Source organism: Botryllus schlosseri, chromosome 2, assembly GCF_051294905.1.
Source record: "Botryllus schlosseri isolate E-star chromosome 2, Bs_hap1, whole genome shotgun sequence".
In the NCBI taxonomy this organism is placed as follows: Eukaryota; Metazoa; Chordata; class Ascidiacea; order Stolidobranchia; family Styelidae; genus Botryllus; species Botryllus schlosseri.
Genome location: NC_137237.1, coordinates 8,053,857 through 8,075,165, shown reverse-complemented (window position 1 = coordinate 8,075,165; position 21,309 = coordinate 8,053,857). Strand labels below are relative to the sequence as shown.

At 39.2% G+C, this 21,309-nt stretch overlaps 1 protein-coding gene across 1 annotated transcript; it reads left to right on the top strand.

The window, feature by feature from the left end:
- The first annotated feature begins 1,202 nt into the window (after positions 1–1,202).
- LOC145433279 (kinesin-like protein KIF28) lies at positions 1,203–21,193 on the top strand. The gene is made up of 24 exons (XM_080310328.1): positions 1,203–1,367; positions 1,698–1,891; positions 4,944–5,076; positions 5,291–5,379; positions 7,089–7,203; positions 8,098–8,317; positions 9,252–9,453; positions 10,064–10,223; positions 10,573–10,667; positions 10,915–11,025; positions 11,254–11,393; positions 11,457–11,582; positions 12,167–12,330; positions 12,862–13,010; positions 13,584–13,721; positions 14,702–14,785; positions 14,845–14,907; positions 16,406–16,549; positions 17,788–17,913; positions 18,559–18,621; positions 19,126–19,371; positions 20,489–20,554; positions 20,612–20,668; positions 20,736–21,193. Exons 1-24 carry the CDS (start codon positions 1,325–1,327, stop codon positions 20,850–20,852), a joined length of 3,045 nt encoding a protein of 1,014 aa, XP_080166454.1. The 5' UTR covers positions 1,203–1,324; the 3' UTR covers positions 20,853–21,193.
- The last annotated feature ends 116 nt before the right edge of the window (positions 21,194–21,309 follow it).

Here is a 21,309-nt window from a genome sequence, read left to right as displayed (position 1 = left end):
CGCGGTGGAAGAGAATGGTGCCGTATCTTCCTGTCCTCACACGGTCCTCCGGTTCAAAAACTGTTGTTAAAAGGACATCATGCTATTTTTTTGTAGAGTGTACAGTGTACACTGTGCAGCTATTTTCATATTTTTAACAATTCCTTCCATTTTTGTTACGACATTTGTTGGTTCATGTGGGATTTCGATGGGCTGATCTCATCAGCCATTCTTTTCATCGTATCGGAATTCTTGTGATCTCTTGAATCGATAAAAATGGCAATAAAATAGTACAGCTACAGCCACAGTGTGATGCCATATTAAGAGCACAAATCCAATCCACGGGCCGCCTCCCAGCATCATATTATCGCACATTACTAATTAACGACGCAGCTACACCCTCCAAAATTGTATATCAACGACTTGTAAATTGTACAGTAGGTTATTACATATCTGCGATACGTGCGTGTAAGTGTGTGCGTAAGTACGACCATATCTATTTACAACGTATAGCTATTAGCTACGTTGTAAATTGCTATGGTACGACGGACAGGTATATGCACTATACAGTATACGAGTTCTTCATTCCTCGTACGTATATTAAAAAAATAACGCTGGACATAGTAAATCGATTGGTCGCTTATGATGAGATTTGAATAGGAGGGCTGAAAGAACGTACCTATTGCCACGAGGATCATAATGCCGTCTTGGCTCATCTATCTGGTTACCATTCTGGTTCTGGTAGATTGCATTTGCACTATTGCAGCTCGAATCGTATTCGTGTCCGGAGTTTGAGAAGAGCTGATAAAACGACGACGCTCCACCGCCATCTACCGCATCAATAATCGCATGACTAAAATTGGTTTCGAAAACTTATAACATTTATGTTTTTCTCTTGTGGAAGTATGGGACTAAAGGAATATATAATATTTAATACTCTTCCGAATATTTTGGAGCTAGACTACATAGTTACAGGGCACATATAATACCACAAACGGGTACATGGATGTATGGCGAGCGACAACATTCCTTGTTAAGTCAAGCCTTATGGCGCGGAACAAAGTACTGTTCATAGCCTAATAGACATTTTATTATATTTTATGACATTGACATGATTTATGATATCCTGCCGATACTTGCAATCATTACGAATAGTCTCTCGCAGCCACCTATGCCAGTGAAGCACTGTCATGAATGACTAATAGTGCGAATCAAATAAACAACCAATTTGGTCGCCTTGGCGGCATGACGCTAAAACCAGTTCCTTTGGACTTCCGCTGCAGGATCCGGTGTTGTTTCCGGTGCGAAATATAGCTGAGCATTGCCGCCGCAAAGAGCAAGAAGAATGGGGGACAATCTTAAAGTGGCCGTCCGTGTGCGCCCATTTATATCCTTTGCAACTGGTCTTTACTCCAGCAGCTACATTGAATAACGTATCGCACCACCATGCGCGGTCCGTATTTCCGATGTACCGTACGTAGCGCTATATGGTAACTAAGGATTCTAAGTACCGATAAAACAAATTTATGCGCAAGTTATGGATTCAAGCTTAATCTGAATATGATCGGGTTATTCGAGTAGGCTCATTGCTAATTTCAGTAATTTGACACTAAATTAAAATGGTCATGGAAATAGCTGAACTGATTATGTATAAAGTATAATATGTGCATTTCACTGTGCTGTACATTACCAACGTTTCTTCCTTAACAAGTCACACAATGACCGAGAAAAGCAGCGAAATGCCAAGCTTGTCATTGAAATGCATGGGGACACAACAATCATTAAAGACCCCAACAATATGGAAGGGGAGGGTCGAAAGTACACTTTTGACTACTCTTATTGGTCACATGATGGTTTCAAGGAGCGAGATGATGGATATCTTGAACCAGAAGATGGCAGATATGCTGATCAGGTAAAATACTTATCTAAGATAACCAAAACGGTGCTGTCAATTTCCTCTATTGGTATTTTAACTCAACACAAAAGTTTGTTGAAAGAGAGGTAATCACATTTCAATCCATCTTAATGAATTCTTGATTCAGATAATCAGTTTTAAAAGTGCTTTCTCTGCGATGAATTATAGAGGCATTGGTATGTCTTACATGTAACAACGTCTTGAAAGTATGTTGCGTAAAGTTGCATTTAATTTTTCTTTTTTCTTTTCCTATTTCAACTAACATTTTTTACTGCCAGACTGTATAGAGACAAGTGTACCTGTTTGATGCGGGTGTGTTCAGACTAGTTGACCTTCACGGTCGTATCGATCATTCCTATCTGATACCGAATATTGTGCATTATTAATTTCTGTACCACCATCATTGCCGTCTGTTTGGTATGAATTTTGGTTGGATGAAAATAGAGACTCTCTCTCACTCTCTCTAATGTCAATAATGATAGCATATGCTGAGAAAAATTCGATTTGGCGCGGGGTTTGCAAGTCTTTTGTGCCAGAGCCTGGGTATCTGATATGGAAAAATAGGATGTGGTTTTTCTCGTAGTCCCTACCTTATAGACTACCTTGTATCACTTGATGTATCTGTGATACAGTGTTTCGAGGTCTCAAGTTATGGCTTGACTTGAGAGAGACTCAAGTCTCATTTTCTGAATGACTTGACCCGAGTCACGGAACGAAATGACTTGACTTGCAGTCGATGTATCAAAAATACGGAATGAATCATGACTCGGAGATGAATGTTGGAGTCAATTTTCCAGTCATCAAATGCACTACTTCACAAAATCATGTGGTCAATATAATCCTTTATTGTCTGGATTCCAGTTCCACTAACTTTTTTGATATGGTTGGTCTCATTATCAGCAGCGACATCATAGACAAAACAGTTTCGTCATGCCTTTTATTGTCACCATAATGGCCTTAATTGCCACCATAATGGCCTTAACTGGCATTATACTATCCTTACATGGTATGCATATGCACAGATTGTGTGTATGTATATCGTGAGTCAGTGTATATGCCGCAAAACAGCAAGGACAAAAATAAACTACGTCTTTTCCTTACAAGTAGTGTGTAAATATACATTGAGTCACATGTATAACGACTAAGGTTGGTCCTTTCTTGGCAGTTTCCGCGAAATTTGGTAACAAATTTTTCGTACACTATCAAATATTATTTTTTTCTCCATGAGGTCGGCGAAGCCATTATAGCCTTCATGTGGCATTTCTGTCAATAATAGTCGCTTATGTTGAATTATATTCCCATATTATTTTGAATGGGGCCTTACCCCATGGCCAGCATTCTTATATATAAATACCCGCTGTAACTCATATCATTTTAATAGTTTAGAAATTGCATGGCACCGGGTTTGACTTCGTTGGTCTAACCCAATGTTCCCTCTATGCTGCGCACGTGCGCAAATGCGCAGTGCTTATGAGGTCTCTGCGCACAGAAAATCTAAGTTGCGCACAAAATATCCGAAGTGATGACCTTTTTTTTAGTCGTTACGCACTGTTGTCCAGGCGTCTGCGCAGTGAGTTGGTGAGTGTGCGCAGACTGGTCAAAAATTAGAGGGAACATTGGTCTAACCTATATGCAATTATGGACGTGCATCTTTGCATTAAAATCAAACAACACAAACTGAATAATTTGATAACTTGAAATTAACTCTGGATCAGACAATTTATGTGACTTGAGTTGAAAAAGTTGACTCACGTCAGAATTTGCTGTGAACTTTATCGTGTATAATAGGCCAACTTGCAACTTCCTTCTTAAAGTTGTTAAAATTGAATGCACCAAATGTCGTGTAACTTCACCACTGTCTTGCCTTTTGTGACCGAAGTCATAGCCCAGTATATAAAAATAGGATATACATTGACCAGTTACAAAATATAATGTCTTGCGGCTTTGGAATGTTTGCTGACCTTTTGATCATAAGATCCCATCATCCATTTATTTTATGGCAGCAGCGGCTTTTTAGTTAGCATTGTTGTTTCTATGTCCATACATTTTACTACAATGTACACTTCACATTTTATAGATTTTAATATCACATCACTTTGTCTTTTTGTTGGCTGTGGTATTCTTTTCGGTCAGTTTTAATGTTTACTTTTCTTTTAGAGCATATTTATGAATCAATAAGCACATAAATGCCGATCGTACAAAGAGATTTGAGATATTCTGATGAATAATAATTGAACGGTGAATAATCCGATTCAATGCCTGGTAGACAATGCTATCCTTTGTATCGATCCTTTTCATTCTCATATGACGTGTAACCTAATGTATATCAAATTCGGACCACGGCAGCATGCATTTTCCGTTACATGTGATAAAGTGCCCTGAAAATTTCTAACTATTTCGAATTCGTTATTTATTAGAATTTCTTGCTGTACTCTAATTAAGGGACGTAAATTGCAAGCTTTTTCCATTTTATTCTAATCATTAAAATTGAAATTATTTTGAGGGTGTGACTATGAATGATGTACGAATGAAATATACTCACTGGCAACTCGTTGGTCTCAATAATGACAATGGTGGAGACTTGAAAAGTAAATTTGATATATTTGACTTATTTCTGCCTGTGTTGTGACATGTGCTTTATAGTTTTATCAAATACCAACCATTATTTCGAGATTTTTTCACTAAATTTGAACCAAGTTAGATACATTTTTGTTGAATTATCTCTCATTGAGATTCAATGTCCTGCTAAAGTATCTTGATTATATCAGAGGTTTTAAACCATCTGTTATTGCGGACACCTAAATATTTTGAGTGGTTGTGTGAAATCCCAACTGTAAAGACTAATCCTCGGACCGCTGGCTAATTACCGCCCCTACCGAATCGGATGATCACCCAGGTCCTATTAGTATCTTATGATTAATCGCCAGCAAAATACACATAAATATTATCTGAACTTTCCAATGATACTCAACGTTCGCGGTCGCTGTTGTGAGCTTACAATACAACAAATATACGGTCGGTTTGCGCAATACATATGTTTATTTTGCAGGCCCGAGTGTTTGAAGACTTGGGAAAGGGAGTATTGTCAAATGCATGGCAAGGATTCAATTGTTCGTTGTTTGCTTACGGCCAGACTGGATCTGGGAAATCATACTCAATGGTGGGATATGGAGAAAACAAAGGTGATGATGTAGTACAATCTCTAAGTACCTGGTGCAGTATCTAGTTGAAAACCTATGGAGCATACCACCCGAGCATTGCAATTTGAAAATTCCACATTTTTCTGACAAAATCTTGCGTCGATTCTTCTTTCTGTTGTAGTACACATACATCTAGCTTCGTAGATTTTTTAGAAATCGAAATTGATACATGTATCTATTTGTTACAAATCTCCAGGAATAATTCCTGTCAGCTGTGAGGAGCTTTTTAAGGGCATTGAAGAGCGAAAGTTGACTGATGACGCCGAAAGAGAAGCAGAATATCAGGTCGGATCAGAGGCATTGCGACCAAATTATCCTCATGTGTATCAATAGTTATTTCATAACAATACTAGCAACACTTGATAGCATGTAAGATTTACAATCAGTGGCGTAGTCGCAAAATAGTGAAAAAAAGTCGTCGAAAATCTAGCCTGTAAATGGGCAGGAGTGTCTTTCCATCTTGGATGCACCGATATTTTTTTTAATAGTCGGCAGATTAAATATTTTCATCCAATCAAGACTCACACAATTTATGATGCGATACACAAGACACAATGCGATGCAATGAACAGATAGGTGGACAAAGAAATGACCAATAACGACCTCTTAATCTGGCATGCCTTGTGTCCGGTGTGCCCTCTGTTATTTATGATTATATTTGTGGTTTTTCATGGAAATTCCCTATTGGATAGTGGTTACACCTCTGGTCGCACAGATCACTCTCATTTAAAATCCTCTGTTGAATATAATTATTTTGGAAGTTGCAATCCTGTATTCAAATTCATTCCTTCAATTATGAAAAGACTTGTATGTTATTTCATCTAATCCTCTGATTACATCTTACTTTGTTCCCTCCCGACAAAGTTATTGGTTTTATTGATTTACATTGCTTAGCAACCACAATGTCCAATGATCTATTAGAGTGTTATCGCTAAATCTTGTCATTGATCCCAAACTGGTATGTGCTTGGTTAATGTATACTGTTACTATATTACAATTGTACTCGGGCTTTTCAACTACTATTATATCAATCCCTCAGTTATAATGTTTAAGTAATTGTTGGTATGGTAACTTAATTTTGATCAGTCTTGTACAATGGCCGCAAAAGCATTAGGAATTGTAGTGCATGACTGTTTGCGCGTACTGGTTACGATTTTCTCAAAACAACCGTGTTAAAGTCTTGTCTTTTATTGTTGAAACCATAAAATTTATAAAGACGGGGATAAACGGGTAAAGGCTATAATGTGAACGCCATCAATATTGTAACATGTTTACTGAATCAAATGTATGGCACAAGTTCTGTTTGCATGGCTACTGTTCACGGTGCTGTATTGGCCAGAAATTGATGAATAACCCTTACTGTGCTGAAAATGACTGACAATATGTTTTCTTAGTTTTCCACGGTACATCCAATCCAAGCATTACACTCTCCTGCCTTACTCATAGTAAATAACCCCAGCAATCATTTTCATAAAGAATATAAGAGTCATTATAATCTAAAACACTACCGTCAGGTGGAGGAATGTATTTCATGTTTCTGTACCCAACTTACGAGAATGTACTGGCTACTTCAAAATGTTGCGTACTGCCAAACCAATTTACATTGTGATCAGCTGTACTTTAAAAACTTCCTTTGAATTTGTTTTCATTGTGATATATCTTTTGTTACAATGCTACATTGTGTCATCCTAATTCGCCTTTTGAATTTAGATAAAGCTTTGTCCAATGTGCTGTATTGTGCCCTTTTGTTGTAACGCTTGTTAAGACGCACGTAAAATGTTCCTTCAAGTTGACAACGTCTTGTGAACATGGCATCCAAAGCTTTATCCAAGCTTTGTACTGCAAATTCGATGTTCGAAAATCTTATCGTATGTAAACTTATAGCCTCTATCCCACACGGATAGTACTTGAGTGTGTTTTGTCACTGGTCAGGTCTGATCATTTTTCTCCACACGTAATATTTGACGTCATCTATAACCATTGAGTGTTTGCAGGTGTCTGTGTCGATGTTGGAAATCTACAATGAATCCGTGAAAGATTTGCTCAACACGAAATCCTTCAAGAAAGGCGGGCTGAGAGTCCGCGAGCATCCGCAGAAAGGATTTTATGGTAAAATTACCGTGCCAAATAATAGAATACCATGTAATGAGACCGAACTGCCCGGTAATGACCAAGCTGAGAACTTTTCAAAGGATTTCCGTTTATGGTGAACATTCCAATATAATTGTTCATCATGTCTTTAATCAGTGATTTCGAAACATCAAAAGTGTTCTACTCCACATAAATGAGTGAAACACTCAGCTTTGACCGTAATACGAGTAATACACATACGTTTAGTTCTATAAGAGAGAGAGAGAGAGAGAGAAAGAGAATATTTATTCGTCCACGTTACAAATCAACGTCACACAACATAAATGCGACATGCAAGGTAAACGGGAGGCTCGATATGACAAAGTTTTCACAGCCGAGCCACCCACACCGGAGCAATTATCACAGTTGATAACTATAAAAAATAAATCAAAATATAAAAGCGATGCATGTCAACTAGGACAAATTAGAAATAGTCACACGAAATGGGCAAGAACCAATACCATTTGACAGGTGTTCATAACAAAATACATATCGGCAACAATATTGAACAGGGTCTAGATCGGAGGATTAGGTCAAATTGGGGTCCAAGTAGTCGGAATAACTAGAACTAACAATAATAAATACTTGTGTTGAGAATGTGAATGAGGCTTGGCGTGATATAGAGATAGTGATAGTTTGAAATTGTTATTACATCATGGTCTCGCTGAGCAAATTATTGTTTAAAGTGAAGTATTGTCATAGCATTTGCCAATATTTTGCCCGGTATAATTATAAGTAATCTAAAGTCATAAGCACCCGAAAAAGTAGTTGAAGTTGTCAAAACCTACTCGAGTGTGATGAAAAAATATAATTACTTCATTACTGACCACCTTTGCTTCCGACTCAAGACTTGAATCTTTCCTAAAATTGCAGTGGAACAACTTCAAATCAGCCCGGTGCGGAATTACAAAGACATCGAGGGACGCATAGCGGAAGGCAATTTCAACCGCACGGTCGCGGCCACCAACATGAATGCGACAAGCTCTCGGGCGCACACCATCGTTTCCATCAACTTTGCTCAAAAAGCAAAAAATGACGCCGGGAAAAGCATGACGAAGACGTCGGTCATCAATCTCGTCGACCTTGCCGGAAGGTAACTTATGCAGCTTTCGTCAATTTCAGATGTGGTGTCAATGGATCTAATTCTGTTAACAAAGCCGTGCGAGAATAAGGTCCATAAAATATTGTGTAAGACTGGCGGTGGAATTCAGGTAGTCATAATACAGTCGAGTTCAAAGTACTCAAGTTTGTATTTAGACTACTCCCACTTCTACTCTATTTTAGGCAAAATACTGACTTTTTACACTTTGCATTTTGAAAAGTGTGAAGAAGTTTTAGAATGAGCTTTGTCTCATCATCATTTTATTAAATTTTTTATCAAATCAATACACCACACGATTGCGCTATAATGAAAAGATCGGAGGGTGCCGAAACGGCTTGGAGTAGTCTTTTAATCAGACACCTACCTTGGCTTACAGCATGTAAATAAGAGGAATGTACACTGGATAAAAGAAAGGATAACATAAAAGGAAGCGACAAAAATGAATGCTGCACGTGTCGGTAGGCAAGGTTGATCAGTCAGATTGTGGTCCGGTAATCTTGCGGGCAGACTGGTATTGATTCAGTAGTAATTGCTTATTTCGATTTGAATGGGGACATGCTCGACGACTGTCGGATAGCTGGCGAGGTGCTGTTCCACACTACAGGTCCCGCATACTTGATAGATTGCTGTGTTTTCTTGTATTCCGTCCTAATCACATCATAGTTGTTCTTCGAAGACGTGCGTGTGTATCGCTTGTGAGGAATCACGTAAAATAGCCATCACAGTAGCTGTTGGATATGGTTTCCAAGATCGTACCTGTTTGCAGCGTCACTAGTCGTATTGTGCTAGTCGCGAAGATGCATCTTGCAATTTCAAAAGTACCTACCATCGATTTAACTGCCAAAAGTATGCGGAATCTCGACCAAATATACTTTTCAAAACTATTCACACAAAAATAGTAATTTAGCGTGAATATTTCATTTAGTGAGCGAGCTGACAGTACTGGCGCGACCGGGGATCGCTTGAAAGAGGGTTCCATGATTAACAAGAGCCTTCTCTGCCTCGGCAACTGCATCAAAGCGGTCGCCGATAAGCAAATGGGCAAAGCCACCAACCCGCCGTTTCGCGACTCGACTCTGACTCGATTGCTCAAAAACGCACTGGGAGGGAACAGCAAGACCATTATGGTGAGGAACTAAAGATTCATCATTTTTTTTATACGTGACCCACCTCAGGATTTTAGAGTTCCGAATTAAACTCAGAAGTCATATAAAATCATGTTCAAATTCATTTGATATCCAAGTCCAAATTAAATTAAAGAATCCAGATTTATGCCGACAGTAGGAGTTCCATTACATTCTTAAAATTCTAATTCTAAAAGCCTGTGCAGACTTGAAGCATGCAGCCTTTGAGCATGTGGGTTGAAGTTGGAGTGGGGTTATTGGGATTACGGCTCATTTTGGGGGTATAAAGTTACAGACTCAAGTGTCGCATGGTAACAAGTGACACGATCAACTGTCGTTTTTCATTGCGTATTATATAATTTGATTCTCTATTATGATTACCACATAGTTACCGGTACAGCTGACTTCATACTTTGTCAAATTGATTTCCATTTTAGTGTCTGTTTATCTTGTTGTGGTTCTTACTATCCCATTTACGACATATTGTTCATGTCATTGAGCGGCACCAGTGAAACCTAACGTCAAATATATGAAACAACACCAAATTATTCGCAGTCCATAAATTTCTCTGTGAAGCGATGCTTAAATTTGAACTTTCAATCTTCTATTCAAGATAGCGGCGTTGAGCCCGGCTGGCATCAACTACGACGAGACTGTGTCCACTTTACGGTTCGCAGACAGGGCCAAGTCTATCAAGACAAGGGCCGTTGTCAATGAAAGTCCGACCGACAAACTCATTCGGGAAATGAAAGAAGAAATCAAAAGACTTCAAGGTGATAGATTGGTGGTTTTAAGTCTTAGTGAGAGTAAATGGTAATATTGTAGATGCGTCAAAAACTTTTCGGCAACTCATTTATGTCGTCGATATCAAGGTAAGCACTCAAATGAGCTGTCACTCTTACGATTGAAACAACATTTTTTAATGCGTCACTGAAAAATGACATTTCTGTTATGCAAATGAGCAGTCACTTTGTTAATCTACAGTTCAATGCTAGTTCGCAATGTTTAAAATCAAAATCTCGGATGAGAAAGGGGCTTCACACTGTCCCTCGGAACAATGTCATTCAATATCACTGAATAACTAGAATTGACATGTGTAAGTTTGCGTACAATTTGTTTTAGACCAACTTAAATTGGGAGGAGGCCCCGGAGGGGTAATTGTGCAAGGCATTCCCGAAGACCAAGTTGAAGAAATGAGAAAGCAAATGGAGGAAGAGGTATTGCGAATCACAATGTCGTAAAGTACATTATGTCCAAGTGGTCCTAAGTAATGATTTCACAAATTTTCCTCAAACTCGCAATTATTTATCCGGCATATCTTATCGCACGAATGCAGAAAAGCCTGTGACGACCTTGGTCGAAAAGCCCGACTAAGTCAAGTCTAATATGGCACTCATTTCACACAGCGAATCTGTTATTGAAAATAAAAAAAAATATGCCAAAACCATAGTATTTTTACAACAGTTGAAAAAGAATCAAAAGGAAATGGAAGACATGAAGTTGTCGTGGCAACAGAGATTGAAAGACCAGGAGGAAGGAAGCATGAAGATGTTGATGGAAGAGAGAAGCAGACAAGTATGTTGGAGATGTTAAGAATATATGTTGTTTATTCACCTTAGCTTTTGATGGTACTGAAACCGGAGGAATGTTTCAAAATGAAAAAAATTCATGAGCAAATGATCGAATACATGAGCAATAGAGTGTCGTAGAGCTGTTTTTGACTGGGATACTGAGAAACAGGATATCGATTTTGCTCATGGGCTGTACGTTTTGATGGATCACGGCGGTCTTTATTGATTTTAGGAAGCCAGAAAAACAACTCCCCACTTTTGGAATCTCAACGAGGATCCGATGTTGACTGGAATGATTGTACACTTTGTACCTGCTGGCCACCACGCTCTCGGTAATGCGGAGCCTGCCGATATCGTGTTGAAGGGCCTGAGGTTAGAGACTACTACGTTAGTGTGTTATGACTTTTCAGTTACCTTTCTCTCTTATAAATGCAGTGTGGAAAAAGATCATGCAACCATCGATAATCGAAATAACAGCTCGATCAAGATTGTCCCGAAAGGCGCCGTTCTTGTAAATGGCGTTACCATCGACAAGGAAACGGAACTTAGACATAATGACAGGTTAGTTTATATGAAGTTTCACAAGTCAACAGATGATATTGTTATTGGCAAAAGTTATCCTATACCTATTTCCTACAACTACGTTTTAAGCTATGTGCTTGAATGATTCTCAACACAATCATTTCTTACTATTGCATGAAATATATTCTAAATCAGTGGTTCTTGACTTCTACTAACCTGCAGAACACACACGCTAATTTGCAAGCCTTTGCCAAATCCCAAATTTTCACGAAATCATAAAAACAAAAAATCTGTCATAATACACATCTAATACATGATGAATACAAAATGAACTGTACATCAACAAAGTGTCAAAAGAACAAAACCGTTAAAATATAATTTTCACACAAAACCAAAACCTCCGTGGAACACCAGTTACTTTGACAAGCTCCACAAAATCTATCAATTCACTTTATCATTATAGCACTTGATATATATTATAACAATGACAGCTTTTTACTTCATTAGAATGCACATTTGACTACATTAGGACTACATTTCGCAGCTATCTGCTCGGGGATTCTTCATGGTTTGCATTTGTCGGAATAGCCAATGTCTGCTTTGCTCAGCGAGTTATTTTTTAGAGTCATGTTTGGCTCCACGCATTTGTACGTCTTCCACCATCCCCAAGACGCAGCCATTCAAGAGAAGGAAGGAAAACCAGTCGAGAGGGTTACTTTCGATTCCGCTCAACAGGAAATTGCGGAAAAGAAAGGCTTCGATATGAACATGCTAGGGAAATCGCCCGGTAAGTTTGAAAAACTGCAACTCAAACAACGATTTGTGACAAAATGATTGACTTCGTTTTTTGGTGGTAACAAAAGTTATGGAGTCAATATAGTTATATAGTCAATAATGAAGCGGAAGATTTCAAGTAATCATAGCTCATAATGACATTTCAATCATAACGAAATGATATAGCTATTGATGGTAGACGCACACTAGGGTTGTTCTGATTTCATCAACTTTTAGAAGTTCAATGTGTTCTTGGAAACAGTTACCCATGTCTTATACCTTATAAACGTTTTATCCTTGCTTTGTTTTGTATTTTATCATATGCATCGATGTGCCTGTCGGTCGGAAACAAAATTCGCCCATGCTACGATTTTGTTGAATTACGAAATATGATAAATACTTGGGTTTCGGCACCTGATAACTGTTTCTAACAATGTTTGAACTCTGCATTCAATCACCAATCTTAACAAAGTCGAATAAACAGCGTGCAGCGATATGCCGCTACTGCAATCCTTCTGTATTTTCATCGCGATTCTGTTTGCAGAGGAAATACTGCTACAAGAGGATATAACTCGCGCTCTCCGAATGGTTGGTGAGGCGAACGCTATGTCGACGGCGTTGGACAAAAAAATGTTGTACAAGCTCGAACTACTCAGCCCGCAGGCTCGTGGTTTGAAAGACGGAAGAACGCAAGTGAGCAGACACAGTTTTTTTATCCTTTTTATTCAATTTAATAAATGCCGCGGCCAAGTGTGATTCCATTCTAAAATGTAAATAAGTAGAACAGGTGGATAAATTCTAATTAGCAATTCGAAAAAGGATCAATACTTTGCTACTAAGCACCAGAGATGAGCGTCTTCTCAAATCCAAATTCTGTTCAAGATTTGAGATTTAAGTGTTTGCCCATACCCAATTTCATGGATGAGTTATTGTCAAAAGTGTTTCATGCCCAAGTCTACCGCTAAATCCAGGTTAAAAGAAGAAATAGAAGTCCAAGTGTGATCCAAATCTGAAAAGAACCTTTAAATACTTTTTTTTTCAAAGTCAGAATCCGTGCACATCTCTGCTGAATAAGATGTTGGTATGCTTATCGTGACGATTCTTCTGATTTCTAGATTATTACCATAAGCAATTGACTAGGTCGGTGAATTCCAGTGTGTTTAGTGGCTAATTTTGCCCTCTTTCTAATATGGTGTGTCTCAGATGTTTTTAACCTCATGTGTAGTTTTAATCTTACGAAAGCGTTTAAAATCGAAAATGTTCCAGGTTCTGGTACGAGCAAAAAATCTAACAAACGGAAAGGAGTGCCTGTGGAGGGACGACAGCTTTGTTGACAGGAAGTATGTCATGCAGGAAATGTATCAGAACTACGCAGAAGGAGAAGAGGATTGGGATTGCCCTCAGGTATGCAGTTAGTTTGATAGCAGCGTTATTTTTTAATGATGCATCCTCCAAATGATCAAATCTCACACTGTTACGAATGCCAAAAGTGGCGTACTTGAGCTCGGGAATCCGATGCTTCCTATGATCCTACGAGCATTTGAGTGGCACATGCATCCGTCTTCATGCAGATGTATGGTGTGAGTACATAATATATATAAATATTCTTGAGTATACAATTGAATCCTATATTCATATTTAAATAAACTCGAATATTTTTGGCTGACACTCGTCAAGGGTAATTGTCAGCAACTAGTAGAGAATTGAGAAGAACAATGCAGGCCTATGTCAATAATCGTATCACCAAATATGATGTCGCCGGCATGAAAATTTTAGTAATCGAGGTGAACCGATGGCTTGATACTATTTTTGAGTGTGCCAACCCCACTAGGGGCGGTAAAAGCAGAATCAAGTAGAGTTGAAAGTTGTCTACAATATAACCATTGGAGCATGTAGTGGAAGTAGGCAAAATCCACTTGAGTATACCAAAATGTAGAAGTACTGACAAGATAACGTAATGGTGGAGCGTCGTGGGTTCAATCCCCGGGCGGTTCAGACCAAAGGCCTGACAAGTAACACTGGTATCCATGGCTTCCCATGCTTAGCGCTCAGCATTACCGGGGTAGCATGGAGGGGTGGTGAAAAACTTAGAAAGCCTCGTAAGGCTATATCTGCACCTTCCTTGTCCAGCCGCATATGCACATCATGCACTCATGGTATGTATATGCACAGATATGAGTCAGTGTATATGCCGTAAAGGCATCAAGGACAATAATATACCACGTCCTATTCCTTTTCCTTCATTATTGATCACCCCCGGCTTATGACCTGAAAGTTACTAGATGGTCCAACACAAGGTCCGTCCAATGTGGCCGAAAGTGTGTAAAACTGTCAATTTTACTATCACTTGATTTCCACTACCACTTGCACGCTAATTTGTTCAGGACAAAGATCCGTTTCAAGATCAGGAAGATGCCGGGTATATCATCGGCACCACGTTCGTTTACATGAATAGTCTGGCGTATTGCGTAAGTTATTTAGTATGCTTTCCTGTTGCTTGTAATTTTATTGAGATTTGAATTGGCAGATTGAAATGGAAGACATATTACCTGTGACCAGTTCTACTTCGAAAGAAGAATGTAAGATGAAGGTATGTCATGCTCAGCTACATTTCTCGGGCGATAATATCTATGTTGATTGATGTGACTTGTGTAAGTGATGTACAGGTGGATATTTTTATAGGGTACGAACAAAGCTTATGATGGTCGGACCGGTATCTGTATTGTCGGTATCGACAAGCTGTAGTTGGTATTCATTGAGTAAGTTGTAAAATGTTGTTTACAGTGAGAATTCTTATTTCGTATTGGAAAGCAATAAGAAATGAAATCATTATATGGGGGCTATCATAAAATAGTATGAATACATACTCGCTCTTGATAGACCTTACTTCAGGCCTGGGAATTGTGCGGCCTGCGGGCCAATGTAATCCACTGCTTTCAATTGCGAAATAAAACTGGACACAGCAGACCATAGTCTAAAGTTTTGTGTCGACCCACCAACGTATTTTCTGCTTCACATTTGGCCCGTCGGTAAAAATAATTGCCCACCACTGCCTTACTTGATAGTTCCGTAACTCCTCCAAACTGTCCACTGCATTGCATTGCACATTGTGTGGCACATAAAAATACTAGCACCGTCGATTGATTGGCTAGCTCTTAGGAAAATGACACTGACTGTACCACAAGTTGAGGATGCTACGAACTAAAATTAACCTTGCTACTGATAACCAGAGCATGACTTTGGATTATGACCTTATTCAGATCTAATTTGACTCAGCTAAATTAATTTTGGAAACGGAATTTGTAATCATTTACAAGGTCCTTGGAATTTTGAATGAATCCAAGTTGTACGATAGGGTAGAATGGGGCAACACGCCTACCCTAAGCGGGAAACGTCATAATATCCACCAAACTAGTCGAAACAGATTGAATTTCGGAATTCGCGCGCGAGATATCGTCCCCATTCTACCCCTATCGTCTGGAAAGTGCAAGTATAAATTATCATGTGTAAAATTATCATTAATCTATGTCCATCAATTTGACGTTTTGCTGCATGGGTGGGGCAAAACGCCTCCATTGGCTTTTTACCCCGTTATACACTACTAAATACCGCATGCCACTCGGTAAATGATAATTATGTAATCCCTATACAGACCTATACATGCTTCTCCACCTCATTATGGCGTACCGGATCTTTTGAAAACAAATTTCATCCAGAAACACCAACTGATTATGATAAGTCATAAACAAAGTCGGAAGTTCTTGAAATGTATCTTGTTTAGTCAGAGGGACATCCTATATTCTCCAGCTGAATCGCAATTTTGATAGAAATGGCGTTCCCCGAGAAGACATCATTGATGAACCCATAAACGGCTACGCAATCCATAGTTACTGGACTTTAAGGGGTGGGGCGTTTTACCCCACTCTACCCTACGCTTTCAGACTTTTGATTTGCGTTCTAAAATCTGGAATTTGACTTGTTAATCAGTGCATCTCTGTCAAGCGTATTTGCATCTTGATTCCAGCATCAGACCCAACAAATTTGAAATGGGTTGTGATCAGTAGTTGATTAGCCTTGCTCGCTTTCAGATCAACATCCTGCCGTGCCACGCAAACGGCGGGCCATTTACGGACGACGAATTTATAGACGACCCAAATGAGTTACTAGGAAGGTCGTTGTGCCTCAAAATTCGCATCGAACAACTCCTTGGATTGAACAGGAAATTTTCTCATGTAAGTAATTGCTTTGAGATCTGTTTTAATTCTGGCGTACGCCACGCCCGTTTTATCCAAACTTTGTGTCACATCACGTTCAGGGTTAGAAGTTGAAGTAATTCCGTAAATTTCCACTCAATTTCAAGTAGATTTCCATGACATGTCAAAACTACGGTTCTAAGTATGTGTGAGCGATACACAGTGTTGTAATGACTCGATTTTATGGTGACTCAACTTGACTCGAGTCATTTCTTCAAATGCGTAAAATGACTCGACTTGTGTCAATTTTTGTATCGACTCGACTTGTACTCGAGTCATTGTGCATGACTCGAACCAAGTCATTGACTCGAGACTAGGACGGCCAAGACAGACATTTCAGTGCAACTTTGCAGAATAGTAAAGTTACCACATTATTGGTATTTCATCTATCAGTCCTGATACTTGGAAAATTGGGTTAGAAACTGTCGAGACTGAGGAAAATTACTATATTATGGATTCGAGCCATTCTATATCACTCGAGCAGACTTGAAAAAAGTGGGTTGAACTGGATCGAAATGAAAACTGAACAGTGATAATGACTCGGACTCGAGTCAAAACACTATGACTCGGACTCGACCCTCTGCTAGCTGACTTGGACTCGACTCGGTGGTGAATTGAAAATGACTCGACTGGAAGTAGTCTGAAACCGCAACCACTTGAGCAGTGCAAATGGGCAAAACCCCTATTCGATTACTCTGAAAAAGTAGGAGTACTCCGTTGTGTGTGAACGGTACAACGCCTTTTTACGTGTATATTTAATTCTATATTCTTTCCTCGATTCATAATATATGCGGGCTCAATCTGCATTTAAAACAGCCAGCAATATGCAATGACTTTGGACCATGCCTCGTACTTTAAAATTTCAACTTGACTCGACTGGTGACTTGACACGTGACTTGACTTGACTCGAGTCACCATCGAAAATCAATTGACTTGAATTGACTCGAGTCAAAATGTGCAATGACTCCAGAGGACTTGTGACTCAAAGGTAGCGGCTTGATCCCAACGCTGGGTTAAGGACTACTTGCCCAGTTGGGTGACCGCCCAGATTCCGATTCATTTCCCGGACAATTTCACAATATTTGGGTACCGGTGCGGTATGTTTATTTTGGGAAATAATACCGTTGCATTCTTTTATGATCCACGTATTTTCAGATTTATTCTCCTGAAATTCCTTATCTGACGACTTACAATCTTATGATCTTCCTTCAATTCAGGTTTGGTGTAGGTATAAAATGCATCAGTCCAACGATTGGAACACAAGCGAAGTGATAGAATTGTCGTCGGGAAATCCACTGATCGACTTTGAGAAGACCTTCCCCCTCAATCCTGTTACGAAAACAGTAAGAAATCTAGAATGTAGAGTTAACTACGCTCACGTGATAGAATAGTCCTCTGTTTCTTAACCTTTTTTCTAGAGCAAACCCCTAAATTTTTTTGCATCGTTGCGTGGAACCCATAAGAACCCACCGAAGTCGTTATCGAGACCTCATTTGGCCATCTGGCCCAGTTGTGTAGCCTAAAAAGCTACCCGGTGACTAAAATAACAGTCGTAGCTTTTGCGTAATATAGACATAAGTTGAAAATAAGGACATATCTTATGAAGAATAATGTAGCTTTCTAGTTGTAGTTTGACCTTTGAGATAGACCTTTCATGGAGCCCTTGAAACTTGTCCGCTGACCCCCAAGGGTTCCATGGACTCTAGGTTAAGAACCGCTGACATGATCAGATATCTTAATTAGCTTATTTCCACCACAGCCCTTTCTACCGGGCACTTTGGATCTGTCATATGCTGCACACTGCATAGCACCAACAGACTAAATACCATAATATTCTGTTACCAGTCACTTCTGTCAAAGTATCATGACATTGGAAATAGGTTCAAACAAAATTGTTCCGGCATTGTCCTGTCATTTTACTAGGAGACGTGTAACCATTAGTCACCTTTTATGATTTATGGTCAATGGATATATATTTTGTATTTCAGCTCCTGAATGACTTGCTGGATGCTGCGTTGATAATACAAGTGTGGGGCAGGCAAAAGCCAGGCGTAAGTTGATGTGAAGAATTTTTTTTATAGTGTTCAACTCAGATGATTCTATTAAACTGACATTGAAATAAGATAGTTGCATACTTCCTACGCTTTTTATTTATGCATCAAGCCTGTTTGGGATAAGTTTTCGTCAGTTTTTTGAGTGAAATTGCCATAAGAACTGCGTGAAACAGCTTCACAGTAACTGAATATACCTTTAAAAATCGCACCGGTTCGCTGTATCAATTGTCATTTGGCGTTATTCACGAATGTGCACCCTGCAATTTTCGAAGGTAGCCACCTTATATCTTATACTTCTAGTTGGACCGTCTCTGCAAGACATTATGATCCTCACTCCATAAATGAGTCCTGTTTGTGGAGGCTCGGTATTTGAAAGCTTACAAAAGTAGTAGCTGTCGATACTTGAATCCTTTCAACTAACACTCGTGTGAATCCAATTTGTTGTTCTCCCATCCCTGCTCTTTTGCAATAACGCCTGATCAACGATATGTTGTTTTACAGAATCTTGATTCTTCTCTCGCCAACATGACCACCAAACAATTGGCAGGGTTGGACGAAGATAAGTTGCGATACAGTTTCGATAAAGGCGCGGCCGGCAGCCGAAAGGCAGATACGCAAACAAAGAAAGGGACGGAGAAGAAAACTGCCGCCGTCGTTAATCCGGAGACCGAAAAAGCACTGAGGCAAAAAGAAGTTCAAATTCAAAGCTTGCGGGCCGAGGTGAACAGGCTGAGAGCAGCTAAAGACGTAAGTGATTTGTTGTTGAAGTATTCCAAGGCCGAGGTGTGAGTTTGATGGATTGACTTCACCAAGTCGATCCGACTCCTTCCCATCTTTTCGTTGTATCACAATCTCATTCAGTTCAGTTCAGATTATTAATAATTTCTTCAATTCGAAACGCCACAAAATTGCGATACAACGAAGAGATGGGAAGTAGTCTTTTCGTCAAATACTCACCTTTGCCTACTAATATTAATGACAGAATGAGCATATAAGAGGCACACACGCCCGAGCGAGATAGTGTAATGGTGATGGCAGACTAGATGACTTTGCTTAAGGGTCGTATTGCATCTCCATCGTCAAAGCATCTCGATGGTGCAGGCGAAAATATATTATCTTTTCATTGTATCGCAGTCTTGTGATGTTTTTGAAACAATGAAAATATTAATAAACCTGATTGATTGATTTGACATTCTGGTCCACTAATCTTAATTGCAAACTAGTATTGTGCTTGAATGTGCTATATTTTTTAATTGACGAAAATAATAATAAGCGAATGAATTGTTATGGTTTAACCATGATTCTGACCGAGTCACAAGTCAATCTCACTTTGATTGTTTTGACTCGAGTCAAGACAATTTTCAATTCACCACTGAGTCAAATCGAGGAGTGGGTCGAGTCTCAGTCATAATGTTGAGACTCGAGTCCGAGTCATTGTATTCACTGTTCAGTTTCGAGTTCAGGTCAAGTTTTGCAGCCTCGCATTCCTAATATATTAATTTCATCAATCTTAAGTACCGTAGCAGTACTGATAGACGAAATATGAATAACGTAGTAAGTTTACTATTCTTCGAAGTTATACATTGATATGCCTGTCTTGGCCATCCGAGTATTGAGTTTTATGACTTGGCTGCTTCATTTTCCGTATTTGAAGAAAATGGCTCGAGTCATCAAAAAATCGCAACTTGAGTCGGACCCTGGTTTTAACCTACAGATTGCTTAAATTCAAAACATATAGTGTGAAGTTTCTTATTGTTGTGTATTAGTCACAGCTTCAATTTTTCACCTGTTTTGTTCTTAGGAATCTAAGCAATGCTGGCGAAATCACTTGATTGGTCATTGAATTATGTATTTTGCATTCCAGAAAGAGGCCTCAACCACCCGCACATCCGTAGGCTTTCAAGGCGGTGAATCGGTTAACAGCAAAATGGTAAGTCTTGTCGTCTGTGATCTAGTCCATGTACTTTAATCCTTCTGTGTGTCCTAGGCGCTAGTGACAGCTGTGGTTAATGAAGCTAAACGGTTGAAGAAAGAAACTATATTGGTGAGTAGCCATGCAGGTTACTTTCCCCTATTCCTAGGTTTCACAAGTGTACTACTTACTGTTTTAGAGGGAACGGCTCGCCAGTATTTTGCAGACTGGGAGGGATCTACCGTCAACAGAAATCAAGCAGATCGAAGAAAAAATAGGCGAAAACAAGCCATCCAAGGCTTGCGTCATTATGTAGAGCATCTGGTGTTTTGTACAATTTTACCTTTTCGTGGTTCTCTATGCATAGTATTTTTTTAGTTAGTTCACATATTTCTTGACTTGCACTGTCCTTCATCAGTATTACATATGGTTTCTAATCTTGAAACTAAAACGTAGCGTGTCAGCCACTATCTCCCGTCTCAATTGGAGTACATATACCACTTTCTTTCCGTAAGTAACACGAGCATGCTGTCTATTATTGAAAAAATTGCCTTCAATTTTTGCCATAATTATTGATTACTGTTCATCGCCTCAGGTCGAGTGGTGTGCTCTTACAGGCCTTCATTACTGAAAACACAAATAAATGTTTTAGAGTAACGGAAGGCCTATTTCTTTACCGCAATGTTGCGATCTTGGGCATTGGAGTTTTGTTATCACACTTAGCAAATTCGATTCGTTGGAGCAGCAACATGAATGAACAGAACATTCGTACC